The sequence below is a fragment of the Gopherus flavomarginatus genome, chromosome 2 (genome assembly GCF_025201925.1).
Source record: "Gopherus flavomarginatus isolate rGopFla2 chromosome 2, rGopFla2.mat.asm, whole genome shotgun sequence".
Lineage (NCBI taxonomy): Eukaryota > Metazoa > Chordata > Testudines > Testudinidae > Gopherus > Gopherus flavomarginatus.
In genome coordinates this window covers 63,240,729-63,261,794 of record NC_066618.1, presented here as the reverse complement: position 1 = coordinate 63,261,794, position 21,066 = coordinate 63,240,729, and the positions used below count along the sequence as shown (strand labels likewise).

General features: G+C 46.2%; 1 protein-coding gene across 3 annotated transcripts in view; it reads right to left on the bottom strand.

Moving 5' to 3' along the window:
- The window catches only part of FAM221A (family with sequence similarity 221 member A), a 42,789-nt gene that overhangs the window by 13,215 nt on the left and 8,508 nt on the right, over positions 1–21,066 (bottom strand). For 2 of the 3 annotated variants that reach the window (XR_007772413.1, XM_050938710.1), the window contains exons 3-6: positions 19,596–19,786; positions 7,989–8,195; positions 3,771–3,881; positions 2,939–3,027 (exon numbers count right to left, since the gene is read on the bottom strand). Coding sequence is in view for 1 of the 3 variants with exons in the window: in XM_050938710.1 (XP_050794667.1) it covers positions 2,939–3,027; positions 3,771–3,881; positions 7,989–8,195; positions 19,596–19,786 (598 nt within the window). In the remaining 2 variants the exon portion in view is untranslated. The remainder of the gene's footprint in view (positions 1–2,938; positions 3,028–3,770; positions 3,882–7,988; positions 8,196–19,595; positions 19,787–21,066) is intronic. The other variant, XR_007772414.1, reaches the window with a different exon arrangement.

Sequence of the window (21,066 nt, the reverse complement as noted above, 5' to 3'; positions counted from 1 at the left end):
AGATGGTAACCAAACTGCACCATGCTCAGGACCCAACGATCCGAAGTCAGCTGGGACCATGACGGTAGGAAGTGGCGGAGGCGGTTGAGGAAATGAAGTGGATCCAGAGAGGGGATTGGTAAGCTGCTCTCGGGCGCACCTTCAAAAGTTCGCCTTGGGTCCCTGCGGTGGCTTTTCGGACCCGGAAGTGTTACCCCTTTGAGGACCTGACTGTCGTCTGCGATTTGGCCGGCCTCGCCTCCGGTTGAAGTCTTGTCTGGGGCGAGGCGGGGGGTAAGTACGCTGATGGTAGGGGCGGAATGGCCTTCTCTGAGTCTGGGGCGTGTGCATTCCCAGAGAACGCATGATGACCCGGTTATCCTTTAGGCTCTGTAGCCTGGGATCCGTCTTTTCAGAGAAGAGGCCCCGCTGGTCGAATGGCAGGTCCTGGATCGTGTATTGCAGCTCCGGCAGTAGTCCGGAAGACTGCAGCCACGATATACGGCGCATGGCTATGCCCGACGCCAGAGTCCTCGCTGCTGAATCTGCAGCATCTAAGGACGCCTGTAGCGAGGTTCTGGCGACCCTCCTGCCCTCTTCCAGGAGAGATGAAAATTCCTGGCGTGAGTCCTGAGGGAGCAGCTCTGCAAATTTGCCGACAGCCTCCCAGGTGTTGTGGCTGTAACGGCTCAGGAGGGCCTGCTGGTTTGCCACACGGAGCTGAAGGCCTCCAGCAGAATAAATTTTACGTCCCAGCAAGTCCATGCGTCTGGCTTCCCTGGATTTTGGAGCAGGAGCCTGTTGGCCGTGGCGTTCCCAGTCATTGACTGACTGTACCACCAAGGAGCAGGGAGCGGGGTGTACGTAGAGGTACTCATACCCCTTGGATGGTACCATATACTTCCTTTCCACGCTGCGGGCAGTGGGTGGAATGGAGGCCGGAGACTGCCAGATGGTGTCCGCCTTTGCCTGGATCGACTTAATGAAGGGGAGGGCTACCCTGGTCAGTGCCTCCGCCGAGAGGATGCTTACTACCGGGTCCTCTACTTCCGGGACTTCCTCTACAGGAAGGTTTATGTTTTGGGCCACTCGCCTCAACAGGTCCTGATGTGCCCGGAGATCGATCGGCGGGGGCCCTGATGAAGACGTGCCCGCTACCGCCTCGTCCGGGGACGAGGACGAAGACACCCCGGGGAGAAGCGGTTCTTGCACTGAAGCCTCCTCCAGAGGGGCCTCCGTTTCCCGGGAATCCTGCTGCCCCATGGTATCCGTGGGGTCTTCCTCCGTACCTGAGGAGGGGGCCGACTGATTGTGGCCTCTGGTGCACGACGCTCCGGTGGGTTGGAGCGAGCTTGTCCTGAAGGTTCGCCCTGGGCTTGGTGGTATGCCCAGGGCATCCAAAAGGACCATTGAGGTGGACCCTGGTCTGTGCGGGCGTGCACATCTGAACCCCCGTAAGAGGCGCTGTCCATATGGGACGAAGCGGACGAGTGCCTCGAAGGCCAGGGAGGAGCCGCCGATGACTGTGGCAGGCCTCTGTGCATCTTGACATCGCTGCGCGGTGCCGGTGAACGGTACCGGGAGTCATGGCGGTACGGTGATCTAGACCAGGACCTGCTACCAGCTCGGTGCCGGGAGGCCGACCGGTGCCGGCCACTGCCGTGCCGGGATCGGCTGCGGTATGAACGTCGGTGCCGCGATCTAGACCGGTGCCGAGAGTAGTACGACGGCGACCTGGATCTCGAACGGTGCCGCGAGTACGACCAGTGCCGCAGGTAGCGGTCTCGGGACTGCGAGCGGCGTCTAGATCTCGAGCGGCGACGCTGTGAGTGCTCCCTCGATTTAGATCGGGACCGCTGCTCGGTAGTGCCTGGCGAATGCGGCCGTACCATGGCGGGCTTGCCCAGCGATTGTATAACCCACACCGGCGGTGCCGGGGGTTGGGGCAGCTCGGGCTCTGTCAACACAATGATGTCGCGTGCCGCTGAGAAGGTCTCCGGCGTGGAGGGCGCGACGAGCTCGACCCCTGTCCTCACCGGGGAGCTGAATGGCACCGGACTCAACTGCCTCTGAGGGGCCGGAGTCGACGGTGCAGCGACGCTCGGTGCCGCGGCAGATGACGGTGCCGGGCGGTCAGATTTTGAGGCACGCTCTGACTGTGGTGCAGTTGCAGGCACCGCAGGAGCCCTGTGCTTTTTGCTCCTCGGGGAGAGGGAGCGGTGCCGGCTAGGGTGCCGGGCCGGTGCCAAGCGGGAAGTTGGAGCCCTCGCCGGCGCCGGGCGGTCCGGAGCGGAGGCAACACTTGGTCCCGGTGCCGGAGTCGGTGCCGACGGTGGGGGAGTCAGCGCTGCCTCCATCAGGATCTGCTTCAGGCGACTGTCCCGCTCCTTCTTAGTTCGGGGCTTGAACGCCTTGCAGATCCGACACTTGTCCACAAGGTGGGACTTGCCTAGGCACCTCAGACAGGAGTCGTGCGGGTCTCCTGTTGGCATCGGCCGATGACAGGCCGCACAAGGCTTAAAGCCGGGTGAACCGGGCATGGGCCTCGGCACCGCGGGGAGGAAAAAGGGGCGAACCCCCGATCCTCAGTATAACTATTTACAACTATACTTACTTAACTTTATAACTACAACTAACACTATAATAACTAAACTATATACACTAGACTACAGAAGAGTGAAACGCTAGGGAGGTGGAGAACGGCTAGGCGTGCTCCACAGTTCCAATGACCGACACGGGCGGTAAGAAGGAACTGAGGAGCGGGCGGGCCAGCAGGGGTATATATCAGGCACCATGCCGGCGCCACTCCAGGGGGCGACCTGCTGGCCCACCGAGTGTTGCTAGGGTAAAAAGTCTCCGACGAACGTGCACGCGGCGCGCTCACACCTAACTGGAATGGATATGAGCAAGCACTCGAAGAAGAACATGTTTGTATTAAGCTCTAAATACAATGACTTACCCGTTCCTGGTACTGTTTTTCAAAGTAAGCCATGTCATCTTCTTCAGAACTCCTTAAATTAGAAACTTGCTTTGCTGCACTAGAACCACCTGAAAAAAAACCCAAAACAAATGTCTATTTAAAATACTTGTTTTATTGATTTCAAATCAGTTTGGAAAAATATTTTCAAATAAATTTCAGTCTGCACAAGGGAGAAGTGCCCTATTTTACTTAAAAGCAATATCTTCAGCCAAGTAAACAGCACTGTTAACTAGGTCTGGAATGAAAAGACTGGTAGTTTCTCTGAGAGGCCTCAGAGAAGCTACATTGTGACTACCATCTTACTAGCCACGGCACATAATTGGGCAGAAGTGACCTCACAGCTATGTCCATATAGGGAGAAACCAGTTGCACAATATTACACTGAGTAAATACATATAAAGTGTGTGTTCAGACAATGATCTCTTACTGGGAAACAAAAACGGAGAGATGGTACTCCAGTGAATAGGTGATTCCATTACTAAAGAAGGAAACAGGTGCAGGGGGAGGGCATCAAAATCAAGAAAATCTAGTTTCATATTAAACTAACGGGAGAGAGATTTTCTAAAACAACAATGAAAAAACCTTTCTGTTTTGAAAATCTTGATTACAGAAAAAGTTTGTATATTAATTACACACATCCCTCTTAGAGGAAATAATCTTAAATACTCACTTTAGTTTTGAACTCTAATGTACACCTTTAAGCTTTCCTTAACTCATCAAAAAGTCAACAGTATACAGTGCCTTTATACTGAGTGAGTATAATAATACACCATAATTAAAAAAAAAAATGGTCAGTTCATTTCATTACCACCTGTTAATTGTGAGCTGGCTTGTGCAGAACTGGAGGGGCCTTGGAATGCTTTTAGAAATGGATGGTCCATGCTACTACTAGGTGACTCTAGAAATTCAGCAGAGGGTGCCCCTAATATAAAACATATTGGAAAAAAATTAGCTTCACAAGACGTGTTAGGAGTCATACATGATGGAAACCAAATATACCTATCGCCTAAAATAAATAATGCTGATATGTAGTAAACCACATGAAAAAATTACACATTGTGTATCATCCAGAATACTAGAAGAAAATAAGTGTGGTAAAAGAACCAAAGTATAGCTTGAAAAGAAATGAAATGGCTGAGCTCTTCTCTTCCTGTTGCTGTGACTGTACTATACAGCAACTACATTGCAGAAAGATCGTGGAGACCAGACCCAGAATTTAAAATATAATTAAATACCAACAGTATTTCAAAATAAAGACTCCTACATTCAAAACTATATTACAGGAGAATAGAGAAAATCAGAGGTTCTCTAAGAACCAGTGGTGTAAGATAACAACCCAGTTCTACATCTGTCCAATTTTATATACTGAGTATTAATTGTAGACTTCTAACAAATAAGCTTGAAATCCCACTATGAATTGTGCCTTACACTGGAAAAAAAATCATTCATCTGAATAACTTGGTAAACTGGGTTCATTCAAATAACACGCATTTCAGTATGGCCAAATGCAAAATCGGACATCTAAAGAACAAAGAATTAGATCACACATGCAGGATAGGGGACTGTATCTTGGAAAGAAGTGCTTCTGACAAGGACTTATAGTTATGTGTTAGATAACCAAGTGGCACATGAGATCCCAATACAACTCTGTGGCTAAGAGGGCCAACTCAGTTCTTGAATATATAAGCAGCAGACTATCAAGTAGAAGTTTTCAGTGTCTTCACTGAATGTCAATGTCATTCAACCAGAATGTACTCTTTTGGATACAGAAATTAATGAATGAATTTCATAGGATCACAGAACTGGAAGGAACCTCAAAGGCATCTAGTCCAGTCCCTGGCACTCAAGACAAGACTAAGTATTATCTAGACCATCCATCCAGCCTGCCTCAAAAATCCCCAATGATGGAGATTCCACAACCTCCCTAGGCAATTTATTCCAGTGCTTAACCACTCTGACAGTTAGGTAGTTTTTCCTAATGTCCAACCTAAACCGCCCTTGCTGCAATTTAAGCCCACTGCTTCTTGTCCTATCCTCAGAGGTTAAGAAGAACAATTTTTCTCCCTCCTCCTTGTAACAACCTTTTATGTACTTGAAAACTGTTATCATGTCCCCTCTCAGTCTTCTCTTCTCCAGACTAAACAAACCCAGTTTTTTCAATCTTCCCTCATAGGTCATGTTTTCTAGACCTTTAATCATTTTTGTTGCTCTTCTCTGGACTTTCTCCAATTTGTCCACATTTTTCCTGAAATGTGGCACCCAGCACTGGACACAATACTCCAGCTGAGGTCTAATCAGCGCAGAGTACAGCAGAAGAATTACTTCTCATGTCTTGCTTACAACACTCCTGCTAATATATCCAAGAATGTTTGCCTTTTTTGCAACAGCATTACATTGTTGACTCATATTTAGCTTGTGATCCACTATGACCCCCCAGATCCCTTTCCGCAGTACTCCTTCCTAGGCAGTCATGTCCCATTTTGTGTGTGCAACTGATTGTTCCTTCCTAAGTGGAGTACTTTGCATTTGTCCTTATTGAATTTCATCCTATTTACTTCAGACCACTTCTTCAGTTTGTCCAGATCATTTTGAATTTTAATCCTATCCTCCAAAGCACTTGCAACCGCTCCCAGCTTGGTATAGTCCGCAAACTTTGTAAGTGTACTCTGTATGCCATTATCTAAACAATTGATGAAGATATTGAACAGAACCAGACCCAGAACCAATCCCTGCGGGACCCCACTCGTTATGTCCTTACAGCATGACTGTGACCCACTGATAACTACTCTGGGAAGGATTTTCCAACCAGTTCCACACCCACCTTATAGGAGCTCCATCTAGGTTGTATTTCCCTAGTTTGTTTATGAGAAGGTCATGTGAGACAGTATCAAAAGCTTTACTAAAGTCAAGATAGACCACATCTACCGCTTAACCCCTCCAGCCACAAGGCTTGTTACCCTGTCAAAGAAGACTATCAGGGTGGTTTGACATGATTTGTTCTTGACAAATCCATGCTGACTGTTATATTGCTTAATTATTTGCTTCATTATATTTCCAGGTATAGAAGTTAAGCTGACTGATCTGTAAATCCCCAGGTTGTCCTTATTTCCCTTTTTATAGATGGGTACTATATTTGCCCTTTTCCAGCCTTCTGGAATGTCTCCTGTCTTCCATGACTTCTCAAAGATAATTGCTAATGGCTCAGATATGTCCTCAATCAACTCCTTGAGTATTCTAAGATGCATTTCATCAGGCCCTGGTGATTTGAAGACATTTAACTTGTCTAAGTAATTTTTTGACTTGTTCTTTCCCTATTTTAGACTCTGATCCTACCTCCTTTTCCCTGGCATTCACTGTTAGCCATCCAATCACCACCAATCTTGGTGAAAACCGAAACAAAGAAGTCATTAAGCACCTCTGCAATTTCCACATTTTCTGTTATTGTCTTTCCCCCCTCATTGAGTAATGGGCTACTCTGTCCTTGGTCTTCCTCTTGCTTTTAATGTATTTGTAGAATGTTTTCTTGTTTCCGTTTATGTCCCTAGCTAGTTTGAGCTCGTTTTGTGCCTTGGCTTTTCTAATTTTGTCCCTACATACTTGTGTTGTTTATATTCATCCTTTGTAATTTGACCAAGTTTCCACTTTCTGTAAGTCTCTTTTTTGAGTTTTAGATCATTGAAGATCTCCTAGTTAAGCCAGGGTGGTCTATTTCCATACTTCCTATCTTTCCTATGCAGTTGGATAGTTTGCTCTTGTGCCCTTAACAATGTCTCTTTGAAAAACTGCCAACGGTCTTACACTTGATTCCCATGGGATTTTACCTACCAACTCCCTGAGTTTGCTAAAGTCTGCCTTCTTGAAATCCATTGTCTTTATTGTGCCCTTCTCTCTCCTACCATTCCTTAGAATCATAAACTGTATCATTTCATGATCACTTTCACCCAAGTTGCCTTCCACTTTCAAATTCTCAACAAGTTCCTCCCTATTTGTCAAAATCAAATATAGAACAGCCTCGCCTGCAGTAGCCTTCTTCACCTTCTGAAATAAAAAAATGTTTCCAGTACATTCCAAGAACTTGTTGGATAATCTATGCCCTGCTGTTGTTTTCCCAACAGATGTCTGGGTATAGAATCATAGATTATTAGGGTTGGAAGGGAACTCAGGAGATCATCTAGTCCAACCCCCTGCTCAAAACAGGCCAAATCCTCAAATTGCCCCCTCAAGAATTGAACTCACAACCCTAGGTTTAGCAGGCCAATGCTCAAATCACTGAGCTATCTCCCCCGCCATCACCACCACCTGCTGTGCTTTGGATGATTTTGCTAGTTGTTTAAAAAAGCCTCATCCACCTCTTCTTCCTGGTTTGGTGGTCTGCAGTAGACCCCTACCATGACATCACCCTTGTTTTTACCCCTTTTATCCTTACCCAGAGACTTTCAACAAGTCTGTTTCTTATTTCTATCTCAACCTCAGTCCAAGTGTATACATTTTTAATATAGCAGCAAAGAATCCTGTGGCTCCTTATAGACTAACATGCATGCATCCGATGAAGTGGGTATTCACCCACAAAAGCTCATGCTCCAAAACGTCTGTTAGTCTATAAGGTGCCACAGGATTCTTTGCTGCTTTTACAGATCCAGACTAACACAGCTACCCCTCTGATACATTTTTAATATATTAAGGCAACACCTCCTCCCTTTTTCCCTGCCATCCTTCCTGAGCAAGCTGTATCCTTCTATACCAATATTCCAGTCCTGCATATTATCCCACCAAGTCTCTGTGAGTCTCTGTGATGCCAACTATGTCATAGCCTCCAATTTCTATAGCTTCTTTTCTACAAGAAGTCAGAGAAGATTATCATGATTATCTCTTCTGGCCTTTAAATCTATGAAAAAAAAATCAGTGATTTGGAGATCCCATCCTATGGGAAGGTCTAACTCGCCCTGAAATTTAATATTCAACAGATTTTCAAATATGAAAATTAAATAGACAAAGGATCAAAATGTTATCTCAAGTCTCCTGCACTTACCTACTCCACTGTCATCAAGTCTCATATAGCCTTCGGCCAGTGAACTAAAGCCAGTTAATCCTCCCATTGCAGCATAAGGAACATCCTGTCCCACAGGTTTTCCCTGGGCTAAGCTCTCTTGTTTGGTTTCCACAACCGTTTCATGCGCATATGTTGGCTGACCACACCCACAGGTAAAGCAGCTGTGAAATCCTGAACATTTGGAACCTAAATTAAAAATAAAAAGTATTCAGAGTGAGATGATAATTGAGTCTGTTCATTCATTATCACACACAGTAGAGAATTTCCCTAAATTGTTGCTTTCCCAAGCACTGCTGATTTCCTTCCATGTGTAAGTACCCAATCACACTTCCCATTTGGAAGCTCTACAAGAGGAAGGATGAACATGTGGTTAAATCATGGGATCTGAGTTCTATTCCTGGAATCAGTCCCAGGCAAATCAAAGGATTGATTGTGCACTGTGCTCCCACAATTTATCAAGCAATTTCAACAAGTTGGAGGCAGCTTCACCTAAGGCAGGGGTGGGCAAACTACAGCCCGCAGGCTGCGTCCAGACCGTCAGACCTTCTAACCCGGCCCTTGATCTCCCACCGGGGAGAAGGGCCGGGGGCTTTCCCTGCTTGTGCTGTGACTCCACACAACTCCTGGAAGCAGCGGCATGTCCTCCCCTCCAGCCGCCACATGTCGGAGCAGCCAGGCACCTCCACATGTGTCATAAACAGATGGTTAAGGGTTAATGTCTCTTTTACCTGTAAAGGGTTAAGAAGCTCGGTGAACCTGGCTAACACCTGACCAGAGGACCAATGGGGGGACAAGATACTTTCAAATCTTGGTGGAGGGAAGTCTTTGTGCTGTTTGTTTTGTTCATTGTTCCCTCTTGAGGCTAAGAGGGACCAGATGTACACCCAGGTTTTCTCCAATCTTTCTGAATCAGTCTCTCATGTTTCAAAATAGTAAGTATAGTCAGGAAAGGTGGATTAGTCTTATGTTTCTTTTCTTAACTTGTAAATGTGTATTTTGCTGGAAGGATTTTTACCTCTGTTTGCTGTAACTTTGAATCTCAGGCTGGGAAGGGGGAAGTCCCTCTAGTCTATATGAATCTGAATACCCTGTAAGCATCTACCATCCTGATTTTACAGAGATAATTTTTACTTTTTCTTTCTTTAATTAAAAGCTTTCTTTTTTAAGAACCTGATTGATTTTTTTCCTTGTTTTAAGACCCCAGGGGATTGGGTCTGAACTCAAAAGGGATTAGTGGGGAAAAAGAAAGGGGGGGAGTTAATTCCTCTTTGTTTTAAGATCCAAAGAGTTTGGATCAGTGTAGCCTCTCAGGGTAACCCAGGGAGGGGAAAGGAGAGGGGATGGTGTATTTCTCCTTGTTTTAAGACCCAAGGGGTTTGGGTCTTGGGTTCCCCAGGGAAGGTTTTGGGGGAAGAGGAAGTGTGCCAAACACTATATTTTTGGCTGGTGGCAGCATTATCAGATCTAAGCTAGGAATTAAGCTTAGAAAGGTCCATGCAGGTCCCCACTTTTTGGACGCTAAAGTTCAAAGTGGGGAAAAAACCTTGACATGGTGTGCAGCATTGGGATTTCTAGAACCCAAAAGCCAGTAGGATTTTTTTTTCTCTCCTTTCTGGCTGCTTGGAAAGCAGCCTGAGGGGATTGTTTTTAAGAACCAAAGCCAGTGAGGTTTTTTTTTTCTCTCCTTTCTGGCTGCTAGGAAAGCAGCCAGAGGGCAGAGGTGTTAAGTTTTTTAACAAGGGTCTTTGTAAGAGGAGGCTCGAGCTGTGAGCCAGCAGACAGCAAAAGGCATTTATAAGTGAATTGTTTTCTTTCTTTCTACCTCTCGGGCATAGCTAGTTAGAAAATGTTAACTAAGCAGTCAGTAAGCTGCAGAGGGGGCAGCCAGCACAAGAAAGCAGGAACAATGAGTTCCAAGGAAGCCGTTAAACAGGAATGGGCAAGGCTAGAAGCAATAGAGAGAGACAACGAACATAAGAGATGGATGGAACTAATTAATGCAGAAATAGCCAGGAAAGAAGCGGCCCACAAAAGGGAAGAAGCGGCCCACAGAAGAGAAGAACAAGCCAAAGAGGCTGCCTACAGGAGAGAGACAGAGAGGAAAGAAAAAGAAACGGAAGAGAGGGAAAGAGAGAGAAAGCATGAACTGGAATTAGCAAAGGCTAAGCCAGATGTTCCAGCCAACCCTAACAACCTTTCTCCAGGTACTGTTTCCCATCCCAGAAAATTTCCCACCTACAAGGCAGGTGATGACACTGAGGCCTTCTTAGAAAATTCTGAAAGGACCTGCCATGGGTACAGCATCTCTGCAGACCAGTATATGATACAGCTGAGGCCACAGCTCAGTGGATCCTTAGCAGAGGTGGCGGCTGAAATGCCTAAGGAACACATGAACGATTACAAACTTTTTCAAACCAAGGCCAGAATCAGAATGGGGCTAACACCTGAGCATGCCCATTGGCAGTTCAGAGCCCTAAGGTGGAAACTAGATGTGTCATTTACCTGACATGCCTACCAGATTGGGAAGAATTGGGATGCCTGGATATCACTGGTCTACAATTTTTGAGAAGTCGTCTGCTTCAGAGATAAAATGTGATATTTATTATGTATTTTGATGTGCTGAATTCAAATATGACAATTAAAACAACTGATTGGCTACTGTTTCTAAGATATTTAAGTTTTTACATTTTATGTCTATGCATATTGTGTAGATAGTAGTTTTAATCATAAATTGTAAACCTAGGTCTTTTCATGTGTTTATGGTTGCTTTACATGATAATATTTCACCTGTCCTGTTTATGTAACACTTTAAAAATCAGCAAAAGGGTTATATAAATAAAATTTATTATGAAACAAAGGCAAAAAACTATTATGTACATAATTTAGTCCTATTCAGTGTCTGCTCGGCGCTTCTTGGCTTGTCTCTTGTATTCATTAAATGGAGCATCTCTTGTCACTGTCCAGCAATAGTCTGCAAGCATTGATGGGCTCCATTTGCCCTGATAGCCTGCCAGGAGATTCCACTGCTGTAGTCTGGAGCCCAACAGCTCTGCCTTACTCTTGGGTAGTTCCAAATCCCTGACAAGGTCATTCAGTTCACCTTGTGTTATGAGGTGTGGTTCAGAGGAGGAGCATGGGAGAAAATGGGGGTCCTCTGACATTGATGGTTTAGGACCAGAAGTTTCATCCTCTTCCTCGTCTGACTCATGTGAGAATGATTCTGGTGCATCAGGAACTGGCAGTTCTTCTCCGTAGGGTACTGGGCGTATAGCTGACGGAATGTTTGGATAATGCACAGTCCACTTTTTCTTCTTTGACACACCTTTCCCAACTGGAGGCACCATGCAGAAGTAACAATTGCTGGTATGATCTGTTGGCTCTCTCCAAATCATTGGCACTGCAAAAGGCATAGATTTCCTTTTCCTGTTCAACCACTGGCGAAGATTTGTTGCACAAGTGTTGCAGCATATGTGTGGGGCCCACCTCTTGTCCTGATCTCCAATTTTGCAGCCAAAAGAAAGGTGATAGGCTTTCTTAACCAGAGTGGTTATACTGCACTTTTGTGATGCAAAAGTCACTTCACCACAAACATAGCAGAAGTTATCTGCACTCTTCACACAAGTACGAGGCATCTCTGCTCACTTTGGCTAAACAGAAATGTGTCCCTTTGCAAAATCAAACACTGACAAATAAGAGAGCAGGATACTGTATGATTTCTAGAGCTGATATAGGGCAATTTGTTCAGCAGAGTGATGTAAGCTTTGTTATGATTGCATCATCCATGACTTCTAGGAATAACATGATGCAATTCATATCATGTATGATGCAATACCAGCTTCAGATTGCATCATTCATTGTTTTGCCTAAAAAGCAAGTACTGTCCCAACCCAGTCATAGATTTATTCATAGATCCAGTCAAAGATGTATTTTAGTCATTTCTGGTTTAAATTGAGATCCTTTCCCTTTATAACTCACTTATCCTCCGCCATTCCCAAGTCAAGGGTCGTATATACTGACCCAATAGCATATCTTGAAAACTAGAGCCAATCAACAATTTTAAGCATCATTTTTGTTCTCAGTGACCCAGAATTAGTAAAGTTGGACTACATTTATTTCAGAAGCATTTTGGCTGTAGAGCAGTGTATCAGGAGCAAACATTAAATCTCTGGACGAGCCGTCCCTCCTAATACAAATGGAGCAGTTCTTAGAGGGGGTTCCTGAAGATACAGAAAGGTACTTCCTAGATGGGAAACCCAAAACTGTAACCGAGGCGGGGGAGATTGGAGCCAGATGGGTGGAAGTGGCAGAAAAGAAAAAAACTACTAGCAAGGGGAGCGAATATCACAGGGGGCAAACAGAAAATACACCCTATCACCGAGGGCAACCCAAGACCCCACCTACAACCCAAGGAAAGCCCCAGACTCCCTATTGTCCCACCTCACCAGTCTCCAGCAACCCACCTCGGCCCAGTGACCAGTCAGCTGGGCGATGCTTTAAATGTAATGAACTGGGACATATAAAGGCCAACTGCCCAAAGAACCCCAACCGAGTGCAGTTCATTACACCACCATCACACCAAAGATCCCCAGGCCCAGATGTCTCTCAAATACCCTCGGAGCGAAGGGAGACCTTGAGAGTGGGCGGAAAGAAGGTTATCACGTGGAGAGACACAGGGGCACAAGTGTCAGCTACCCACCAATCCTTAGTGAACCTCAAATTCCTCAACCCAGAGGCCCAAGTGACAATTTACCCATTCATGTCAAAATCTGTAGACTTGCCTACAGCTGAACTTCCTATCCAGTACAAGGGCTGGTCAGGAACGTGGACTTTTGCAGTCTATGACAATTATCCCATCCCCATGCTACTGGGGGAAGACTTGGCCAACCAGGTAAAGCGGGCCAGGAGGGTGGGAATGGTTACACGCAGCCAAGCCAGGCAAGCTTCCAGACCCATCCCTGTTCCTGAGCCGTCCACAAGGGCCCTGTCTGTGTTACCAGAGACCCAGACAGAGGCGGTGGACCCGGATCCCCTGCCAATGACGGCAACAGCCACAATGCATCCAGTCCCAGAACCGGAACTGGAAAAGCAACCAGCACCAGAACCGTTGCCAGCACTGATGCCAGCACTTGCAAACCCATCTCCAACCCCAACGCCAGAGGGCGCCAGTGGGCCTGAACTGGCAGAAGCAGCAGACAACCCTACCCAAGAGGCTCAGCCAGAGCCTGAAATATCGCATAGTGCACCAGCGGAAAGCGGTTCACCAGCAACGAAAACAACCCCATCACCTACATTGCTTCCAGAGGGACCAAGCCCAAGTCCACAGTCTGAGGAAGAACTGGCGTCTCCAGCCTCAAGGGAACAGTTCCAGACTGAGCAGGAAGCAGATGACAGCCTTCAGAAAGCTTGGGCGGCGGCACGGAGCACCCCACCGCCTCTCAGCTCTTCTAATCGATCCCGGTTTGTTGTAGAACCCGGACTTTTATCCAAGGAAACTCTTTTTAGTGGACACCAGGAAGACTGGCATCCTCAAAAACAGTTGGTAGTTCCAACTAAGTACCGGGGAAAGCTCTTAAGCTTGGCCCATGATCATCCCAGTGGCCATTCTGGGGTGAACAGAACCAAACACAGGTTGGGGAAGTCCTTCCACTGGGAGGGGATGGGCAAGGATGTTGCTAATTATGTCCAGTCTTGTGAGGTGTGCCAAAGAGTGGGAAAGCCCCAAGACCAGATCAAAGCCCCTCTCCAGCCATTCCCCATAATTGAGGTCCCATTTCAGCGAGTAGCTGTGGATATTCCGGGTCCTTTCCCAAAAAAGACCCCCAGAGGAAAGCAGTACATACTGACTTTCGTGGACTTTGCTACTCGATGGCCGGAAGCAGTAGCTCTAAGCAACACCAGGGCTAAAACTGTGTGCCAGGCCTTAACAGACATTTTTGCCAGGGTAGGTTGGCCCTCCGACATCCTTACAGATTCAGGAACTAATTTCCTGGCAGAGACCATGAAAGATCTGTGGGAAGCTCATGGGGTGAATCACTTGGTTGCCACCCCTTACCACCATCAAACCAATGGCCTGGTGGAGAGGTTTAATGGAACTTTGGGGGCCATGATACGTAAATTCGTAAATGAACACTCCAATGATTGGGACCTAGTGTTGCAGCAGTTGCTTTTTGCCTACAGGGCTGTACCACATCCCAGTTTAGGGTTTTCACCGTTTGAACTTGTGTATGGCCACGAGGTTAAGGGGCCATTACATTTGGTGAAGCAGCAATGGGAGGGGTTTACACCTTCTCCAGGAACTAATATTCTAGACTTTGTAAGCAACCTACAAAGCACCCTCCGACACTCTTTAGCCCTTGCTAAAGAAAACCTAAAGGATGCTCAGAAAGAGCAAAAGCCTGGTATGATAAACATACCAGAGAGCATTCCTTCAAGGTAGGAGACCAGGTTACAGTCTTGAAGGCACAACAGGCCCATAAGATGGAAGTGTCATGGGAAGGGCCATTCATGGTCCAAGAGCGCCTGGGAGCTGTTAACTATCTCATAGCATTTCCCACCTCCTCCCTAAAGCCTAAAGTGTACCATGTTCATTCTCTCAAGCCCTTTTATTCCAGAGACTTAAAGGTTTGTCAGTTTAAAGCCCAGGGAGATGACGCTGAGTGGCCTGAAGGTGTCTACTACGAAGGAAAAAGTGACGTGGCATGGAAGAGGTGACCCTCTCCACAATCTTGGAATGTCTTCAGCGGCAACAGATCAAGAAGCTGTGCACTAGCTTCGCCCCATTGTTCTCAGCCATCCCAGGACGGACTGAATGGGCATACCACTCCATTGACACAGGTAATGCTCACCCAGTTAGAAACCCACCCTACCGAGTGTCTCCTCATGCCCAAGCTGCTATAGAACGGGAGATCCAAAACATGCTACAGATGGGTATAATCTGCTCCTCTACCAGTGCATGGGCATCTCCAGTGGTTCTGGTACCCAAACCAGATGGGAAAATATGCTTTTGCGTGGACTACCATAAGCTAAATGCTGTAACTCATCCCGACAACTATCCAATGCCACGCATCGATGAGCTATTGGAAAAATTGAGACATGCCCAGTTCATCTTTACAATAGACTTAACCAAGGGGTACTGGCAAGTACCGCTAGATGAACCCGCCAGAGAAAGGTCAGCCTTCATCACCCATGCAGTGGTGTATGAATTTAATGTGCTTCCTTTCAGGCTGCGAAATGCACCCGCCACCTTCCAAAGGCTGGTAGATGGTCTCCTAGCAGGATTGGGAGAATATGCAGTTGCCTACCTCGATGATGTGGCCATTTTTTCTGATTCATGGCCCGAACACCTAGAACACCTGGAAAAAGTCTTTGAGCGCATCAGGCAGGCAGGACTAACTGTTAAGGCTAAAAAGTGTCAAATAGGCCAAAACAGAGTGACTTACCTGGGACACCAGGTGGGTCAAGGAACAATAAACCCCCTACAGGCCAAGGTAGATGCTATCCAAAAGTGGCCTGTCCCAAAGTCAAAGAAACAGGTCCAATCCTTCTTAGGCTTGGTTGGATATGACAGGCGATTTGTACCACACTACAGCCAAATCGCTGCCCCATTAACAGACCTGACCAAAAAGACACAGCCGAATGCAGTTAAGTGGACTGATGAGTGTCAGAAGGCCTTTACCCAGCTTAAGGCGACACTCATGTCTGACCCTGTGCTAAGGGCCCCAGACTTTGACAAACCATTCCTAGTAACCACAGATGCATCTGAGCATGGTGTGGGAGCAGTTTTAATGCAGGAAGGACCGGATCAAAACTTCCATCCTGTCGTGTTTCTCTGCAAGAAACTGTCTGAGAGGGAAAGCCACTGGTCAATCAGTGAAAAAGAATGCTACGCCATTGTGTATGCCCTGGAAAAGCTACGCCCATGCATTTGAGGATGGCGGTTCCAACTACAAATTGACCATGCTGTGCTAAAGTGGCTTCATACTGCCAAGGGAAACAACAAAAAACTGCTTCAATGGAGTTTAGCTCTCCAAGATTTTGATTTTGAAATTCAACACATTTCAGGAGTTTCTAACAAAGTAGCTGATGCACTCTCTCGCGAAAGTTTCCCAGAATCAACTGGTTAAAAATTGTACTTAAAATGTGAGAAGTCTTCTAGTTTACATATTTAGTAGTATATGTAAAGGTGCATGTGTTTTATTAATCTGTTTATTCTAAAGTTCTAGGAAGAGATCACCGCCAGTGTGGTTCCACACTGTCTGAGATTTGGGGGCCATGTCATAAACAGATGGTTAAGGGTTAATGTCTCTTTTACCTGTAAAGGGTTAAGAAGCTCGGTGAACCTGGCTGACACCTGACCAGAGGACCAATTGGGGGACAAGATACTTTCAAATCTTGGTGGAGGGAAGTCTTTGTGTTGTTTGTTTTGTTTGTTGTTCCCTCTTGGGGCTAAGAGGGACCAGATGTACACCCAGGTTTTCTCCAATCTTTCTGAATCAGTCTCTCATGTTTCAAAATAGTAAGTATAGTCAGGAAAGGTGGATTAGTCTTGTTTGTTTTCTTAACTTGTAAACATGTATTTTGCTGGAAGGATTTTTAGCTCTGTTTGCTGTAACTTTGAATCTCAGGCTGCGGGGGGGAGGGGGGGGGAGTCCCTCTAGTCTATATGAATCTGAATACCCTGTAAGCATTTACCATCCTGATTTTACAGAAATAATTTTTACTTTTTCTTTCTTTAATTAAAAGCTTTCTTTTTTAAGAACCTGATTGATTTTTTTCCTTGTTTTAAGACCCCAGGGGACTGGGTCTGAACTCACCAGGGACTGGTGGGGGGAAAGGGTGGGGAAAAGGTTAATTCCTCTTTGTTTTAAAATCCAAGGAGTTTGGATCAGTTTGGCCTCTCAGGGTAACCCAGGGAGGGGAAAGGAGAGGGGATGGTGTATTTCTCCTTGTTTTAAGACCCAAGGGGTTTGGGTCTTGGGTTCCCCAGGGAAGGTTTTGGGGGAAGAGGAAGTGTGCCAAACACTATATTTTTGGCTGGTGGCAGCGTTATCAGATCTAAGATAGGAATTAAGCTTAGAAGGGTCCATGCAGGTGCTCACTTTTTGGACGCTAAAGTTCAAAGTGGGGAAAAAACCTTGACAGCATGCTACCCCTGCCCCAAGCACTCGCTCTGCAGCTCTCATTGGCTCAATCGGGCACCTGTGGACAGGGCAGCATGCAGAGTTGCCTGGCCAGTACTGTGCCTCCACGTAGGGGCCAGAGAGGGGACATGCTGCTGCTTCTGGGAGCTGAGGGGGCGGCACCTGGAGGTAGGGCAGTTTGCAGAACTGCTTGGCTGCGCCTCCACATAGAAGCTGGTCTGGGAGGGGGATATGCTGCTGCTTCCAAGAGCTGTTTGAAGTAAGCGCTGCCCAGAGTCTGCACCCCTGACCTCCCCCTATGCCCCAACCCTCACCCCCACACCTCAGCCCCCGGCCCGGAGCCCCCTCCTGCACCCTAAAGCCCCTCATCCCCAGCTCCACCCTGGAACCTGCACCCCCAGCCCAGAGCCTGTACTCCTCCCACACTCCAATCCCCTGCCTCAGCCCAGAGCCCCCTCCCATATGCCAAACCCCTCTGCTCCACCCACAGCCCCCTCATCCCTGGCCCTACGCCGGAGCCCTCACCCCCTCCTGCATCCCAATCCCCTTCCCCATCCCAGAGCCCCCTCCTGCACCCTGAACTACTCATTTCTGGCCTCACCCCAGAGCCTGTACCCACAGCCAGAGCCCTTACCCACTCCTGCACCCCAACCTCCAATTTCATGAGCATTCACGGCCCGCCATACAATTTCCATACCCAGATGTGGCCCTCAGGCCAAAAAAATTGCCCACCTCTGAGCTAAGGTAACAACTAGCAAGTGAGATCCACTGCTGTAATGCTCCCCCAGATGGCAGCAACCGTTATCTAACTTCTTAACCTCCCCTGCCAATTGGCTCTAGCTGTTCTGTGGAATGGGCACAGAGTTACCCAGAAGCAGCAGCATACAGCCCAACATATGCCTAGCCAAGAAGGATTCATGTACCTAAATCAGGATACAGAATGGTCCAATTGGTCAGTCACATGTCTGGGATTCTAGCAACCTGGGTTCACTTCCCAGCTCTGCCATAGACTCCCTGTGTGACCTTGGGAACGTTATTTACAGGCACAGACTTTAAAGCCAGAAGGGACCATTGTGATCACCTAGGCTGACCTCCTTCACATTGCAGGCCACAGAACTTCACTCACCCACTCCTGTAATAGACCCATAACCTCTGACTGAGTTACTGAAGTCTTCAAATCATGATTTAAAGACTTCCAGTTACACAGAATCCACCATTTATTCTAGTTTAAACCTGCAAGTCACCTGTACCCCATGCTGCAGAAGAAAGTGAAAACCCTCTAGGGTCTCTCCCAATCTGACCTGGGGCGAAATTTTTTCCCAGTCCCCAAATTGGCTATCAGTTGGACCCTGAGCATGTCAGCAAGATCCACCAGCCAGAAACCCGAGGAAAAAATTCTCTGTAGTAACTCAGAGCACCCCCATCTAGTGTCCCAACTCCAGCCATTGGGAATATTTGTACTAGCAGTCACTGATGGGCCATATGCCATTTTAGGCAGTCTCATTATACCGTCCCCTCCATAAGCTTAGACCAGTTAGGCTTTTTGCCCCACTGCTGCCCTTGGAAGGCTGTCCAAGACCTTGACTCCTCTAATGGTTAGAAACCTTCATCTAATTTCAAACTTAGACCTATTTATGGCCAGTTTATATCCATTTGTTCTTGTTTCACCATTGGTGTTCAACTTAAATAACTCCATTCCCTCTCTGATAGAGCAATCATATCTTCCTTCAGGCTTCATTTGGTTAGGCTAAACAAGCCAAACCCCTTGAGTCTCCTCTCATAAGGTAGGTTTTCCATTCCTCTGATCATCGTAGTAAACCTCCTCTGCACCTGTTCCAGTTTGAATTCATCATTCTTAAACATGGGAGACCAGTGTTGTATATTATTCTGTTAGATACTATTCCCCATTCTGCAAGCAAAACTGGTTTATGAGATCCTTTCTGTATAAATTACTTCACATACTTCATGCAATTACAATCTAGAAATCTGGCTAAAAATATCCATCAATATATCATTTCAAGAGATCTAAAAGACAGAAAATCAGTACATAGTTTGCATCTGAAGAAGCGGGTCTTTTACCCACAAAAGCTTATGCCCAAATAAATCTGTTAGTCTTTAAGGTGCCACCAGACTCCTCGTTTTTGTGGATACAGACTAACACAGCTACCCCTCTGATACTTGAGTACGTAGTTTAACTGCTGATGTTAATAATTCCTGTTTTAGGGCCAAATCCTAGTCCCACTAAAGTCAATAGCAAAACTTCCACTGAATTCAGTGATACCAGGATTCAACCATTAGTATGTTAAATCAGTGTTACCAATAATCTTGCATGGGCTTGAACTGCTATTTCCTGCTAAGTTTAGAAAATATACCTGTATTTAAAGTGTATGCTTCTTAAATTAGCAGTAAAGAATACTGAATGTGTATTTATAGGAAACTAACTTACAGGAGTTACAGGAAAATCCAGGTGCTGCACTGTGCTGATCAGCAAAGTGCTTGCATCTACAACGAATGGGCTGAGTGCCATTTAGAGGGACATAGTGATAGGATTTGCACGGGCAACGGCTCACTCGACAGGGTACACAAATAGGACGATCTTTTGGAATCTCTTCATAATCTGTTTTGTGTTGTTTATACCTAAAAACAGAAAAAAATAAATCAGTACATATGCATATAGGCTATAATACCATTATAAATCAAAGAGATAAGGTCGGTGAGATACCAACACAGCTGCAACAATACTGCAAACAATTATAGCTCAAAGTCATTCAGCATTTACCATTAAAAATTTATTTAAGGAATTTATTATTTAGATTTCAAGTTTAATGCAGAGATACATTTAGTTCTTCTACAAACAAAAAAAGTGCTCATTCTCACAAAAGATAATTTTCAACGCTGTGTGGGGTTTCAAGTGCTTTAAGTTATACTCTAGTGAAAAAATATGGCAGACCTTTACATTTGATTTTTGGTGCCATTTCAAGTATATATATTCAAAGCAGTATGTGGTGATAGAATCACATGGTTATAGATCCACACAATAAGTGTAAATATATCAGTAGCTTCAAAGCTCTAAACTCCTGAATTTACCTCTGACCATTTCAGTCTCTGATAGACTCACGGTTCCAAGCATAAACTGCATTTATAAACTTTTGGGATGGGGGGAGCCTATACAGGAGAGATGGGATCCACCTAAATCAAAGTGGAACCAGAATGCTGGCACTAAACATTAAAAAGATTGTGGAGCAGTTTTTAAACTAGGAGATGGGAGAAAGTCGACTGCTGCAGAGAAGCATGTGGATCGGACACAGACTTCTCTTAGGGGAGAGTCTAATGATAGAGCAGCAAAGAATCCTGTGGCACCTTATAGACTAACAGACGTTTTGGAGCATGAGCTTTTGTGGGTGAATACCCACTTCGTCAGATGCATGTAGTGGAAATTTCCAGGGGCAGGTATATATATGCAAGCAAGCTAGAGATAACGAGGTTAGTTCAATCAGGGAGGATGAGGCCCTGTTCTAGTAGTTGAGGTGTGAAAACCAAGGGAGGAGAAACTGGTTTTGTAGTTCGCAAGCCATTCACAGTCTCTGTTTAATCCTGAGCTGATGGTGTCAAATTTGCAGATGAACTGAAGCTCAGCAGTTTCTCTTTGAAGTCTGGTCCTGAAGTTTTTTGGCTGCAGGATGGCCACCTTAAGGTCTGCGGTAGTGTGGCCAGGGAGGTTGAAGTGTTCTCCTACAGGTTTTTGAATATTGCCATTCCTAATATCTGATTTGTGTCCATTTATCCTCCACATCGAGGTTTGTTGCATGGATTGGTTCCTGAGCTAGAGTTACTATGGTGCGGTGTGCAGTTACTGGTGAGAATATGTTTCAGGTTGGCAGGTTGTCTGTAGACGAGGACTGGCCTGCCATCCAAGG